The sequence below is a fragment of the Blennius ocellaris genome (assembly GCF_963422515.1).
Source record: "Blennius ocellaris genome assembly, chromosome: 9".
NCBI lineage: Eukaryota > Metazoa > Chordata > Actinopteri > Blenniiformes > Blenniidae > Blennius > Blennius ocellaris.
The window spans coordinates 16446627-16462231 of record NC_137658.1 but is presented as its reverse complement, the minus strand read 5'-3'; the positions used below and the strand labels follow the sequence as shown (position 1 = coordinate 16462231).

General features: G+C 43.0%; 1 protein-coding gene across 2 annotated transcripts; it reads left to right on the top strand.

Annotated features, from left to right (window-relative positions):
* Positions 1-5257: 5257 nt before the first annotated feature.
* Positions 5258-15104, top strand: LOC308134571 (uncharacterized protein). Of its 2 annotated transcripts, none has more exons than XM_080502344.1 (6): positions 5258-5396; positions 7815-8268; positions 12347-12464; positions 12948-13059; positions 13193-13415; positions 14340-15104. In XM_080502344.1, exons 2-6 carry the CDS (start codon positions 8088-8090, stop codon positions 14483-14485), a joined length of 780 nt encoding a protein of 259 aa, XP_080358470.1. In that variant the 5' UTR covers positions 5258-5396; positions 7815-8087; the 3' UTR covers positions 14486-15104. The 2 variants fall into 2 exon arrangements, with proteins under 2 accessions (XP_080358470.1, XP_080358471.1); XM_080502345.1 differs by having other exon boundaries at positions 5294-5396; positions 7818-8268.
* The last annotated feature ends 501 nt before the right edge of the window (positions 15105-15605 follow it).

Sequence of the window (15605 nt, the reverse complement as noted above, 5' to 3'; positions counted from 1 at the left end):
ATTACCGGATAGTTTGTTAGCAATAAAGTAACTCCTTTTTGATCCGTTAAATAATTATCTCACAATTAAGAGAATTAAGAGTCTCTAAGCTGTTGATCTAATGAATGAATAAAACTAAAAGACACAGAATTACAATATTTTGGGCAAATGTATTTTTATAGACACTTGTTACAGTGTTAAGAAAACCATCAGGAATGCTCACACTGTGGACTTCCTGCTTTTGCTGGTGGAGACCAAAACCGAACTAAATGCTAAATGCTAAATGCACATTAGATTTACTTCAGCCCCCGTGGTTGCACACTTGGTAGATGTTGTTTGCGTACACGTTTACCACAACAACATCACCGAGTGATGTGGATTTTGTGTTTACAGCTTGCTCAGCTCCCCTCAACTTAATTAATGCTGCTTTAAGAGTTATAGCCTTTTCTTTTTGTGTTTATTCAACCACATGGTGTAATCAGTGAAGCAGCTCCCCTGACACCACCCACGCTTCGTTTTCAATCCATGTAACCCCGGCTGCATTAAAACATACTCCTTATTAAACTCAAGATTAATATCTCCTTTGAATTCTTGTTTTCGTGCCCGACAATAATAATAATAACGTGCCGACGTGGTGTTATGGTGTTGAATTATGAGGAAAACACCCACAACTTCAAACTGTAATTCTGGGTGGAGGGGGGGAAAGATAAAGAAAACGAGGAAAAAGTGCAGCACATCAAACAGCAGCAAACGGCAGCAATTTTCCTGTCCTGTCAGGAAAATTACGCTGGGACCAAAGCCGTACTTCACTGCGGTTTAGCCACACGCATCTTCATGAGAATCCATCGCTAATGCACCTCCACCGAGCCAGCGCTACGTCACAACATGCATTAAACATGGGGCAGTCGACGGGAGAACATGCAGGAATATCAATAATCTTAAAATCAGCTCCATCATTTTGCTGAATGAGGAGCCCAAAAGCATGATGGGTACGCTGGTCAACCACAGGTAAAAGGAAATAAATAAATTAAAAAAGAAAAAAGAAACAGACCTGAGCAGGACACCGTTGATGCTTCACAAGACAAATACACTTTTACTCTGGAGTCAAACCCTGTGAAAGCTGATGCCGGCGATATAGATCCGGTCTAAGTGAGGGATTATTGGCAGGCCGCTTCTATCTCACATGTTGTGTTCGATTGCAGAGGTCAGAGGTCAGGGAATCGTTGTGATCCTCATGATGGCTGTAACAATGAGATCAACCCGTGAAGCCTGGTGGCAGAATAAGATTTAACTCAAAACACCATTGAATTCATGAGAGAAGCCAGAAAAGATGTGCGTCAAGTACAAACGGATCAAAACGTGTAACCAAGGAAACCAAACGAAGCTGTAGTGTTAATCACAAACTCCTGCTATGCTGACCGTATTTCTTTAGATTTTATTGCTGCAAAATGGCAAAAATGTCCAAAAGGTTGGTGTTCATGAACCTGTTCCTATTTTAACTTTCAATACTTTTTTTTTTAAATAACGTTGTGTGTTTCTCGTGTTAAACTCTGATGAATGTTGTCATGATCGGAGGGGATTGTAAACAGTTTCAGTTAACAAGTCAAATTACTTCTCTTAAAAATACTCAAGTATTCTCAAAAACGAGCCTTCAGAGCTTCGGCGTGACTGTATATAAAAAATAATTGCACTCTGTATATTTCTCAGGAAAACAATGAATGAGTATAAAACACAAAAGATGTATAGAAACAGAATTTAGTCAGTTGAGGCTTAAAAAAAATGCAGATCAAAAGGTTTGAATAGAAAGTGTCAGGCTCCCCGGGAGCAACTTTAACTGCAGCAGAAGAGGTTATTGTGTGGGTCAAACTGAAGACATGACGCTTTGCAATAACAGCTGTTTTGCCATCATTTCGAAGGTTTCAGCCTTATTTTTTACAGAGCAAGAGTTCATGCTATTGGGTAATAGCTTTACCCATCTCTGCTCCTCTGAAGCATTTGAAGGTGTGAATAAACTCTGTTAAGAAAGAAAAATCTGGACAAATGCAAAACATGAACAGCAGATTACAATATAATGCTTTGCTTAATTTACAGACATTTCAGGGATATATTGAGTTGGATGTTGCACATTTTCAGTTTTTTTTACCCTTACTTGCATATATTTAGTATTTTCTTATTTTCATTCTGTTTGGGTGAGATATTTTGTGTGTATTCTCTATTTTAATGGTCTTGGGTGACAAACGCCTACATCGTAGGCCAACAACAGTTATTAAATTTCAATACCGGTGTGTGTCTTGTACATATAGAGTAAAGGATCCAAAACTTCTTCTATCTGTATCTGTAATGAGTAATCACTGCCTGTATATGTGTTATTGAACGTAATGAAATAAAATGAAATAAAAAAATACTCACATTCCTCGAGTCCATTCGTACCTTTGGGGAGCTTAGTTGTACTTCATGAGCCAGTATTTTATTTATTTATTGTATAGTTTATTACTTTTCAAATTATAAATCCTAAATATTTCATTGCCTGTTGAATCCAAATACTTGCAGTGAGCTGAATTAATCAAAAAATAATAATTTTGAGATGAGTATTTTCAACAACAGTAATTTCGACTAAGATGCAGTACAATTCAAGAAATGCGAAAGTAGTTACTTTGGAAAACAACATTAACACCCCCCCCCCCCTCTCTCTCTCTCTCTCTCTCTCTCTCACACCACGTGCTTTCCCCCCCCCCCTCCCTGCACTGGTTATTCCAAATGCGTCCAGCAGGGCGCGCTGTTCATACACAATACTGTGAGCACGTGTCGGTTTCCATCCACCTGCAGCTTCATTGTGTCGGTAAGTCTCTGGACTTTCCCTTCAGGTGTGTCTCACAAGGAAACTTATAGGAAGTTTGACTCATAAAGTCATTTGTTCCTCATTGGAAAATATTTCCTCATACAGATAAAACATTTTATGAACTCGAAAGACGGAAGAAAAAAAAAAAGAAAAAACTATCCACTTATTTAATCAAAGGTACCCCAGAGAGATTGAAGACGTTTATTGTTTTTTTGAGCTGGACGTTTCTGTTTGTGATAGACTATGTCATTAAATAGTAACTATGATATGAAGAGAAGAATAAAGCAGTGAGTGACCCTGTGACTGTTGACCTTGAGGCCTGATACTGGCAGACAAACAAACTGGTGTCTGGTATCTCTGCTTGGAGTGGAAACTCACTCAGCACTGTTGACACAAAGAAGTCGCGGTTTCGTCTTGCATCATGCAAAAAGTTTACTGGGGGTAAATTTGACTGATGGTGGCTTATTCACTCCAGCTCAAAAACTATATAAATACCTTTTTAATCCCCTTTTTAATGAGGGATTTGCTTATAGCAGAGAGATCGTCGGCAGCAAACACAAAGTCCCGGTGGAGCTCCACTCATAGATGCTGTGAGGAATATATTTGATCGTTGCAATGAAATCAATTCTGTGGGTTGATGTGAAAAGTTGTCAGCTCGGTGGGCACGTGTCAAGGGTTTTTTTCCAGCCCTGATCCTACTGATGAGGGCCAATGTTGGTAAACAGGCCCCACCATGAAGTGATTTTTATTGAGACACACTGCAGGGCTTTATCCAGGCATCCTCACATATTTGAAATGTTAATGCCTGTTGTTTTATCTGGTGGTTGTTATAAATGTCCTGTGGGATTGCAAGCAATTATGTGTGTGATGGAGCCAAAGACAATAGGAAATATATTTTATTGGTACTATCTCTATACATATTGAAAGTACAATAAATCTATTACTTCTCTGAGTTAGGATCTTCAAATAGTGCGTGTATATTAGTAATATTGTTGTGACACATAAGCTGAGCAGTCGTGGGTGTGTCTGATCAGTAATTTCATCTGGATTTAGACCTATTAACTGGAAGTCAGAACTGTATGTTTTGGTGGGGTGGGGTGTGAGGTTATAGATTCATTATTGTGTGTTTTCCTTGTTTAAACGACTATTAACATGAGTTTAAATCGACTTGTGGGAACAGAATACTACAGTATCCCGTTATGGTATTCTGTTAATATTTACAGAAAGGGCATTATTTCTTCATTATTTCATGTAAATTTTTTAGCAGTGATTATGGAGAAGGGATGAGTTTAGGCATAATAACCTCTATGAATCTGAATGTGTCTTTAACTGTAGAGAGATGTAATATTTTGTGATACAGTGGAATTTCCCATCCATACTGACAACTTAAAGAAACGTGAGTGACGTTTGATTCTATGTTATATTATACATCAAATACCTTGAGACCAAGTGTTAAACCAGAGACAGCAACTCTTCAACGCCTTATAATCCATGAAAAATATAGAACGCTCATGCAAATTCTATTTCAAATATCATAAAAGTAATCAGTTACTAATGTGTAACTTCCAAAGGTTGTGTTTTTTTATCATGACAGGCTAATTTACAGTGCGTTGTTTGTACAATGCAGATTTGTGTCAGTGGCTGTAACTGTACTTTATTTGTTTTACTTTAGTATAAAACAGTAAATGGCCCGTTCACTTTCACTCGGCTTGTCCTGCCAACATCAGGTAGTGTTTGAGTGAAAACAAAGACGGAGCCCTTCCTTTTTTTTTTTTTCTCAAGTAAACATTCAGGTCAGGCCCTCGTAAACCTGCCGGTTCAGTATGAGTCAGGATGACTCGCTTGCAAACACTCGCATGATATTTATAGCTCGCAGTTGCTCACAGGTATGTAACTCATCGGAGGTGGCGGCGGTAAACAATGGCTGCTGTGAGGATATCTGTGTTAACAACCTGTTGACTGAGAGAGAGATCCTGTGGGATAAATACTCTGATTCCTTCCTGCACATGTGGCCTTGTGATTAATGGCTGCACACAAAGCCCCAGGGACTTCCTGGAGGAAGGAAAAGAGGGTCACACTTAAGTCAGTCAGATGAAATTCACTGGTAAATTAAGGAGGGGGAAAGAAAAAAAAGAAAAGAAAAAAAGAAGAAGAAATCACTGAAAGTCGCTCCGACTTCTCATGATGGGGAGAAAAGTTAGGGACCGTCAGGGGAAATTAAATCCTTGAATCGTGTCCTTGATTGCGGGCGAAATGTCACACGATTAGACACATCAGGCTGGGAAGTTATTTTAGTTTTTATTCACTTTTTTTTTTGACTGCTGGTGTTTTATGGGGTTGTGAGTGTACACAGGAGACAAGAGGAGGAGGAGGAGGAGGAGGAGGGGAGAAGCACATGAATGCTGTGATGTCAGTCCGTCCCACTGCTATTCAGTACAAATGCTGCTGAGCAGAGTGGAGTCTGCATACCTCTGACGACTGATCCCATCCCACACACACATTCTCACACACACACATATTCATCGTACCACACTCACTGAAGTCAGGCTGGGAGATGCTACCGGCTGGCAAACACTGAGTAAGTGCACTTTCCCTCCACTCTGCTCTCTTTCTTTCCTGTTTCTCCTTCTCTCTTTGTGTGTGTCTTCCCTGCGTTTGCCATTCTACGGCCTGTCTGAGTCGATTTATCTCTCACGCTCTCCTCTGTGGCTCTGAAACGGCCAGTGTTCCCTCAGACTGAGAGACTTTTCAAACTTCTCTCTCAGTATGCCGCACACATACCTTTTTTTTTTTCTCCTCCCCGCTCACTCCTCTGCCTTTCTGTCTTTTTCTCTGCATGTGTGAGGCAGTAGAAATCCCAGACTTATTTGCATGTTTGGCGCAGGGCCAGAGCCGGATGCTTTACTTTTCTACACGAGCCCCCGTGTGTGGATGTCAATGTGTTTATATGTTAATTTGGCCCGTCTGATGATGCCCCTGCATCTCTCAGTTCAGTCGGCAATAAGTTTATTGGCTGTGTCTACATCTTTATTGTTCCCTTTGTCTCGCCGAGCCCAAAACCAAACGTACACGGCTCATTACAGGAGCTGTCAGGCAGGTGCGAGACTCATTTGTGTGGAGAGATCAAGCGTTTTGGCGCAAATTGAGTAGAATCTGTTTGTCTGGATGTGAATCACGGTGGCTCACGTGGCTCCTGTACAATGAAGCAACAAATGAAAACACTTGCTTTTCACCCTTTAAACCAAAGACGCTCATATTAACAAGGATATAAATTTCGGGTGTATTACAGAGAAAAGCAAGGTACTCATAGAGACCTGCTGTGGAAGAAAGACATTATTAAAATGGATATTACTGTAGTTAGATAGCAGTGTTTGGGTACTTTGGAGTATGTAAAGCACAGAGTAATCGACTCGCTATTGCAATTCAAACCTTTAGATCTGCATTTTGTGACATCAATCAGGTTTAAATTTGTTTACTTCAGTGTCATTTTCATATATTTAATGTAGATCATTTATACTGGCAGACTGAATGAAATGCCTTCAAATTTGAAAATCAGTAATGCTTTGATAAAAATCACTTCTAAGTCTTGTTTCTGTTTTTCACTCCTAATGTGTGCAAACCAAACAATGTAACCGCTGCACTTGAATACTCATAGATCTTCATAAAGTTTCCCATTTCTGTGTAAAACCAAGAACAAATCACCATGATCTACTTTTTGTTGTTTTGATTACAGTCTTATTTGATATAGGTCACAATGTGCTTTACTAGGAATCACATCTCAGGATAAATAGAAGATATAATCAGTGATAAAATACCAAATCCAGTCTGAAGGTCAGGATCATCAATAGTGGGATCAAGTAGTAACAGTGAGTCTTCATGTATTGAGTGCATATGACGCTTTTCAATGTGGAACTTCTTATTAATCAAACTGACTCTTTTCTTTCCAGAGTCGTATGATTTTGTCAACACAGGAGTGATTTTATGTGAGCAAAGCGTTAAGATGCCCGTCAATCCCTCAGTGTTGATTGTTGCGTAACTTCCACAGGCACGTCAGCAAAACCACACAAACAAGTAAATCAATCAAAGCAGCAGATTAGTGAGTTTAATTGTCGTGCTGCTTGCATGTTTCTCCAATCCGAGGACGTGCTGACCCCCATGTGCAGCAGGCCGAACACATCAGTATGCTCCTCATACAAACTCACAGCAAATCATTCACTCAATTTGCATATTGATCTTTTAACTTTTATCATTTTCACTGAGGCTGTAGCCTCTCAACCAGCCAGAACTGTTTTCCTAGCCAGTTAAAATCTGAGTTTCATAGTATTTATAATGGTTTAACAGGGTCTTCATGTTGTCACACCAGAAACGTTTACTCAGAGAGTGATATTTCACTCTTTATCAGCGTCTGCTCCGACGGCGTGCCGGTTGGTGAGCTGTTATCACAAACACAAATCCTATTGGCTCTTGCGCAGCAACGCGCCATGTCGCATTCTTTCAAAAGTGAGTGCGAGGCGGAGTTTGAAAGTTAGTTGACACTCCGATTAATGTTTAGGCTGGGGGTTTTTTTGGTTGTTTTTTTCTGGGATTTTCCTCGTTAGGACTTCCTTGCTGGTCACTAGTGTCTCGTGTGTTGATTAAACAGTTAAAGTGTGTGTGAAAATTCAACTGGTCTGTTCTCGCTCTCTGTGTTTGTGTCTGTTCCTCACAGATACCGTGGAGGCAATAGCACCGCACCCTGTGTGTGTGTGTGTGTTTGTGTGTGTCTGGACACACTGAACCTGCTCTAGTTTGCTTTTTACTGTTTGGGAGCTCAGTCGCACTCTCACTCAGCAGCAGCCAAACACACACACTCTCTGTGCTTGGCATTGTAGGTTATTTGCTTGGGGCCTTTTGTATTCTGCCAGTCAGAACAGAATTGAATGGAGGAGAACAAAACAATACAGTAGATATAATCTCTCTCTCTCTCTCTCTGTCTCTCTCTCTCTCTCTCTAAAAGCAGCGTCCACTGCCCAGCCGATCCGGACACACTCCTGCAGAGCAGAGGAAGCACACTTCACAAAAGGAAACTCCGGTGACCTCCAGCCACTAAGACTGCACCTGATCCCGCATCCTTCGGAGAAAAGGGAACCTGACCCCCAGTGTCGCAGGGGAGGAAAAAAAAAAAAAAGGAGCGATCAACTGCTGAAACACGACCCGCGGTTTCTGAGAGGGGAGAAGGGCCGGCGATTGTGTTTTCGGTGTGGTTGGGCCCGGGAGAAGCAGAGGCAGGATGCTGGCGAAGATCCTGGAGGACATGTGGGTGGAGCCGGAGGTGCTGGAGGCCCTCAGCGAGGAGCAGAAGAGGATCCTCTTCCTGAAGATGAGAGAGGAGCAGGTGCGGCGGTGGAGAGAGCGAGAGGAGAGGGAGGAGAGGGAGGGATGCGACTACCAGGACATCGGGTCCAAGAAAGGTAAGGAGGGCTGGTTGAACTGGAACACAAACAAATGACACAACGGCGTGTACTACATAACTCAGACTACCAGTGGAGGAAGAAGCTCCAATAATGAGGTGATCAAACGTTCGTGGTAAATGACGCCGTCACCTTTTTTTGTCCTGCTTCTAGAACATTACGGTGACATAAGAAGGTGATAAAAGTGAAACGATGCCTTCCGGCTCGAAAACATTTCGATAAACAAAGAGCAGCTGTCGGGAATCAGGAACGCATCGCAGAGATTGTAATTGTTCTAAATAGTTCACTGGTGACTATTGCTGTGACTGTTTAACGTCAGCCAACACGCAACTTAGTTGTCTGACATAACTACTCATGAGGTTGTGTCCGACACCACGGGTGTCAGACAGAAGGCCCGTCGGCCAAAAGCTGGCCAAAAAGAAAAAAATATATATATATAAATAGCAAAACATTGCTTTTCTTTTTTAAGAGTAGCGGCTTCAACACTGACACCCTGAGATCATTGCAAGGAAACTAGCATGAGCGTCAAAGCCATTCTGTCAGGGTGAGTTTAAAAAAAAAAAAAAAAAAAGATGCATAATGCAACAGTTATAGAAGAAGTTGTTTGGGCATTTCACTGTTTTCAGCACCAGGTTTCATTACAGTATTGGCTTTAGGTTGAGGTTCTCGTCATTTATGGCAGTAATTGTTTGGTTTTCGCGGACAAACTGAGACAGTTTCATGTAGTGTGCACTGCACCACAACAAAGAAACGCTATAATTGCACTATTTCACTGGTGTGACTCAGTCAAGATGAAATTGGACTGAATATGGCCCCGAAACTAAAATGAGTTTGACACCCCGGCCCTACACAACGTATCAGACTGAAGAAAAGTAGATTCAGATGTCTGTTTTATATGGGAGCGATGAGAGGAAAATAACAAAGAAAGGCAAACCAAATGTAAACAAGCAATTTTTCAGTAACAGAGGACAGATAAGGGTTGACAGATTAAATCAGGGCTCTTGGCCATGGGGACGGATGATTCCATTTTGTTCTATTAATGACTTCCACACTTTCTGGTTGAATGCGGGGACCTCCTCATTTTTTCACGCATTATCATTCGCAGCTGTTGTGATCCATAGGAATTAAACTGCAAAACTGTTCTCGTGCGAGTGAAATGTTAATCTGAAATGTAATTCCCAAACACAAACTGGGAGAACATGTAAACTCAGTTCTAAACCTGTGGACATAAATAACCCTCAACTTCTATTTTATTATGGATTCTTCTCAAAGAAAATATATGTTGCGAAGAAAACACATCCCCCTGACCCCCTGATTTAGTCTGCAGCCGCGGCCGGGCCATCCTCACTCTTAGAGATTACTGGATTAAATCAAATAATGCCTTTCCTCCAAGTGGTGCCCAGGCTGACATTACCGGCCTCGGCAGCCATCACTTTACCCCGGGTGCTCTTACAGAGGGGAGACAGGACAGGAAGTCACCGCTGCACAGGAATGAACTGGCTCACGGTCGCTTCAGGAGCCATAATCTGCAGTACAGACACAACGAAATACCGCGTGTTACGACTGACAACATCGATGATCGATTTTCCACTCATAGTAATCAACATTTAGGACACTGCTTTCATTGTCGATTCCAATCTGAGGCGGACTCATCATGTGACAGTAAAAAGAAGAGCAGACCTGTTAACCTGTTAACCAAAATATAAACAAATTGTACAATCTATCGATCTTCTGGGAACTCTTCATGGCTGAGAGAAATATAGATAGTGTATATAGTTTTATTTTGAAGAGCTCCCCCCCCCCCCCCAGAGAAAATCTCATCTCAGTGGTCTTGTTCATTTTCGCGGCAGCAGTGACTCGGCCATGAAGTTAATGCCACCGGTTCTCACAGGAGCTCATTTCTTTGGAGTTGAACACCTGCTATCGCAAATGGCGTGACACTCGTCGGCGTTTTGAAAAATGACCTCCCTAAATCAATCAGCTGTTATTAGGGGTTACGGCAAAATGACTGACTAGCGGTGCGTTTGCAGTTATCGCAGCCGTGATTAATTACGCACTTACACGATGATGCACACTCAAACGAGCCGTGCGAGAGAGGAAAAAAAAGGCCCTCTCGAGTTACCAAGTCAGATTAATGCGTTTAAAGCGGAGCTGGAGAAATGAGAAGGGTGAGGGTTGTCTTTGTTTGGCCGGTGGCCCTCATAACCCTCGGCTGTACCGCCGTGTCTTACTCATTTCACTTGGCCTTCCTCCATTTAAGGTGCTTTTCTAACTCGCCAAGACCTTGACACCTCCGAGTGGTTTAGCCACAGCCTCTATCTCCTCTGGCCTACTTGTTGTGTGTCCGGGAAGCTGAATAAGATGGAGTGAGTCCTGGCGTCCGTGGCGTCGCCTCGCTTTAAACCACATATTAAGTTGCCGTCTTTGTCCACCCAATCTCTGCCTTGTCACCCGAGAATCCGCCGAATGTGTGTCGTCTCGTGAATTTTAGCGTTACACAACATGCCTTTATCGCCGGGGGAGGAAAGGCGAGCCTTCAGGAGAGAGCACGCAGACCTTTAAATGTCACAGTCGAACCTTAAACCTGCAGGTCTGCATTTCTGTGATGTTCTGCAGTTTTTGCTGGCCGTGTGTGTCTCGCCTGCCTTGCCGTGGCAGTAATTACCGAGTGTGACTCGCAAGAGGAGCGTGGGACGTCTTCACGTCAGAGTGGGTTCTGCGCTGACATCAGACTGAGACGTCCACACAATGCGTCTCTCTATGTGTCACGCGCCAGTTAAAATACCGACCATGCTCCAAAATATGGCGCGAGACACAGCTGCCTTTGTTGGCGGGGGCCTCCTCAACAAACCTCAGTGAGCTCAGTCTGTGTGTTCATTAACTGCTCTTTATCTTCGGATGGCGAAATCGGCGTCTCTGGACCACGCCTGGCTCAAAGCCCCGCCGCCGCACCTTCCTCCGCGTCTGTAGCGCCAGTCAGTGATGTCACAGCAGGTATTTATCAGGTATTGTTCCGTTGACGGGAAGCGGGGGTTTGAAGCATGACGGCGGAGTCACGCCGAGCCGACGAGACAAGGGAAACGTTGTGTCATCGGACGTGGCTGTTCCATACGTCATCTGTTTACCACTGGGCTCGTCTATTAATGAAGCAGGAGAGGAGAGAAAACAACCATGAAACCCAATTCAGGCAAAGCCGTAGGAAGAACCTCACTGGATATTAAGTAGCGTCTATTTCTCTCAAACTAAACCACTTTGTTCAAATATATTAAAAACACAGAGGAGGGACTCTGGGAGTTGGAAAAAAAAAACCCAAGAAAAAGCAAACTGAGGTCGGATGGAGTGAAACTGTTTTGAGGACAAAGGCTGATTCCTGAGGCCTCTGCAGCTCTACACTGAGAGGACAGCACCACCTTCTGGCTGAAAGCCAGAATGACAGGTTGTGGGAGGTCCAAAGTCAAACTCCTGCTCTGAAGCCCTGGCACACGAGATAAAATACTTAATTTTATGATTTTATGTGGGTTTTTTTTAATTTTCCGGCACTTTTTCCTCTCTGAGTTGTAACAAAAATCTATTATTACTGTAAATATATTACACAAATTTGGATTTGACGTTGAATTGTAGTTTATTGTTGGTCAACCGAACTGCAAGTCTCTAATAAATTAGTCTCAGTCTGGATGAAGTTAGCAGATAATAGATGAGAGGTTAATAAGTGGAGGGATTGACTAGACAATAGAAACACACCGGGGAACCTTTTGCATGTCTACCAGTGTATTTTCAATTCTTACTGCAGTGAAATAGGCAAAACAAAAGCAAACATGTTAAACATAAAAATAGATATTTTCATTTTATCTCACTCAGTTTGGGCTCCTTTTTTTTTTTCCTTTTGCTTTTACTTGTGTTAAAAATGTTGAACCGGTGCTTCTGTGAATTTCTCTTGGAGATCATTACAGTATTTATCTATCTATCTATCTATCTTCTCTTTTCCCTGTGCTTCGTTTTTTTGTTTTTTTATTATTATTGGCACAAAACAAACAATGTATTAAATCTTTGTCGCTCACACGTTTTCTTGTGCTTCCAGCTTCCAGTAAACACGTGAGGTGGCTCCTCGGGCGGGACGGCGACGTGAGCGTCAGTATAATCGGAGAGGTGGACGAATTCAGATCCTCCAAACTTCTCCAGAGCCTCATGAACAGCAGGTAGGGAGGCAGAGGACGTCTTCTCGTGAGGCGCAGTATCGATTCAGAAGCATTGACGCTCAAGCTAATTCTTTCTAATTGTCTTAATGACAAAACTAAAGCTAACAATAGAAAAAACAGAGCCTCCATTTACCATTTGATTTGTTGGGCGCGTAAGCTCATATCTATAAGTTTTCCTTCCGTGGTTTCCACGTGCCATTAAAATAAATCACTTTTAATTGATGGATTGACGTCTACTTCACTCTGCCAGTTAGTTTGTGAGTGCAGGATGTTTCTGAACCAACACATAGTGGCGTCGGCACAGGTATTACGTAACTAATTGCCTCTGATAAGATCAACGGCAAACTCCTGAGGTTCAGTCGGCGAGCCGTCCTCGGCCCAATTTGATTATGGAAGTTATTTGCCAAATGACTGAGCACAGGATTGATCCAAAGGTTGCGGCGGCTGTCTGAGGGACTGAAAACGGACGTCTTTGTCTCGCAGGCTCCGCGGCGATAATATGAATGGCATCCAGACGGCGGACTTGCTGCCAGGAAGCGAGGCCCGGCAGCTCGGCTTTAAAGAAGACATCCAGCTGCCCCTTGCAGATGTTAGCGTGAGTTCACGCGTTCGCATGTGGGTTGGAAGTTGGGGAGGGTGGGTGTGGGGGGTGGGTTTGGGGGTGGGAGGGTTAAGACGAGCAGCGTGTCTGGAAGCTGACCGTCACGTCGCGTCCCGCTCACGCACAGGATGACCCGGCTTCACCCAACGACCCGTCTTCAGAGGAGGACTCCTGCAGCGCCGAAGACGAGCCGAAGGACGCCGCCGAGGACAGCGACAGCGACTCAGGCGGCAGCTCGGACAACCTCAGCGACTGGGCTCCACTCTGCGGGTCCCATTTCAGTCGCCATGGCAACCAGCCCCTCAAAGCACAACTGTCAGACGCAGGGAGGGACGGCACTCAGGACGGAGGTGAGGAAACAAGAAAGGAAGGAAGAGGTGGAGAGAAAAAATCACAATCGCAAAACAGTGACACAAAAAAAAACCCCAGAGGGTCACAGAGGGAAAACAAAACACACATTCACATGTATATACTGATGTTTACTGATGCTCACATTACTGTAATTAAGAAGTATTGCTGAGTACTTTTCAAAGGATTTTAATTGCTATTCAAACTTCTGTGTTTAAGAGAAGGTTCCTGCTTCATGTTTTCATTTGTTTACAAAAACAAATAAAATATTGATATACTTGAGAATTGGGTTTTCAATGTAGATATTTCATACAGGGGAAGAAATCGGTAGAAGAATAAGCGAGTGGTATATAAAACTGTTATTTAATAAAGTTTGATAAAGCACATAAAGGGAAAACTACACAAGGTATGTTTAGACAACATTTCTAAATTCCTATAGGTGCCTGATTTACATTAATTTGTTGAATTAGAAGACAACCTACAGTATAATACAGCTTCATCGAACTCATGAGAACAACAATTAGGTAGTCTAAATGAATAAAGCAAAGGAGGAGTATTTCAGATCAAGTTTGATAAAAATGGTCACAACAACAAATATGGTATTTACTTTGCACATCTTCTACCTGTCGTATAATGTCATAATATACATCAGCATCGGATATGAGCAGTCGTTTATTATGGTTTTGGAGCAGGTTGAAGGGAACATCATTTTACTGGTTTATTAACTGGTTTCACTAGTTAACAAAGGCTAATGACTCTAATTTGGTAGAATGATCTTATTGTAAAGCAATAGCTTGATTTACGGAGAGAACTGGCTATGAAGCAGGATGGGTAGAATAAGACTATATTTCAAGAAGAAATATTGCAGTGGAGTGAATAAATTTGAACGCGATGCTGAGAAGTCACTGATTTTTTTCTTTCCACAGAAATGGGATGTTGCGAAAGGAAACCGGAGTCTGGGAGTCGTGTGGCGCAACTCCGAAAGGCGTTCACGTCGCCTCCTTTCACCAAACCGGCCATACCGGCCAAACCTGCTCACCTGCAGAGAGGAAGCGCGCCTCTGGTCCGTTAGGACCGTGCGAGGGTCCGCCCTGCCTCCAGACAAAGGGGCCGAGCCGGCGGTGCCCGAGTGTAATGAGCCGCTGTGCAGAGACGACTGCTCAGTTACACGGTGACGAAGCGGTTCGAGGACACAGACTCTGAAAGAAAAACATCCTCGCTTGAACCCCAGCAGAGAAAACTGTTCCTTTTTTTTTTTTTTTTTTCCCCCACAGCGATTTCGACCCACAGACGGAGAGGCGGCGGTCGTTGAGTGAGGAAAAAGACTTGAAAGCTTTTGAACTGAAGTCAACCTGAATGATAAAACTAAGCAGCTTTGATGTTTGACTTTTATATTCCAGTTCAAATATGCTCACGTAGCGTTTGTGATCGCGAGAGAGAAAGAGAGAGAGAGAGAGCGAGAGAGACTACTGACTACAGGTGGAAAACACTGTGTACGATGAGCTGGCACAAGTTGCCTGGACTTTAAAGAACTGATGAATCACACTCAAGTTTCCCCACTGATCCACAGGTTTTCACTGGTTTGAACGTGAGTCCGTGTCACTTGTTCTGTTTCAATACATCCCCGACTCCTCATCCTCATCCTCCAGCCGGGGCTGGGGTCAGAGGCGCCAAATAAAAAACGACAAAGATAATAAGTCAATGCAAATCCGACTGTATTTTGGCTGCAAGCGGTATCTTCTCTTCCTTGTGGTTCCTGTTGACATGTGAACATTCACTCACACCCGTTCACTGACATGCACTGGCCTGCTCATCCGGAGCCCTTTAGGCTCTGGGCTCCCGCTCCGAAACACCTTCACCTGTCACTGATGAGTTATGGTGGTAATCAGTTATTGGACGGGGGCAGTTCTGAACACTCCAGCACGTTGGATTAGACTAAAAAGACTAAACAATTCACCTGCTTGCTGGCTTCAGGTTGATCCTCCATATTACACAGATTTTAGGAGATTCTTAGACTTCAGATGATGAATCCCATTGTCACTCCCTTGGAATTCCCCTACAGGGCCACAATGACAACTTATAGACGACGACCATGAAAGTTGTTGACTCTAACTTTATGTTTACACTTGTGGTGTGGACCAACGTTTGAATCGTAGGAAAACATTGGCTTCAAGTCAAAGCTTGCTTTGAGA

Coding starts and splice junctions, on each gene's coding strand:
- LOC308134571 (XM_080502344.1), top strand. CDS start 8,088: ATGCTGGCGAAGATCCTGGAGGACATGTGGGTGGAGCCGGAGGTGCTG. Junction 8,269..12,346: donor GGACATCGGGTCCAAGAAAG/GTAAGGAGGGCT, acceptor TTGTGCTTCCAG/CTTCCAGTAAACACGTGAGG. Junction 13,060..13,192: donor TGCCCCTTGCAGATGTTAGC/GTGAGTTCACGC, acceptor GCTCACGCACAG/GATGACCCGGCTTCACCCAA.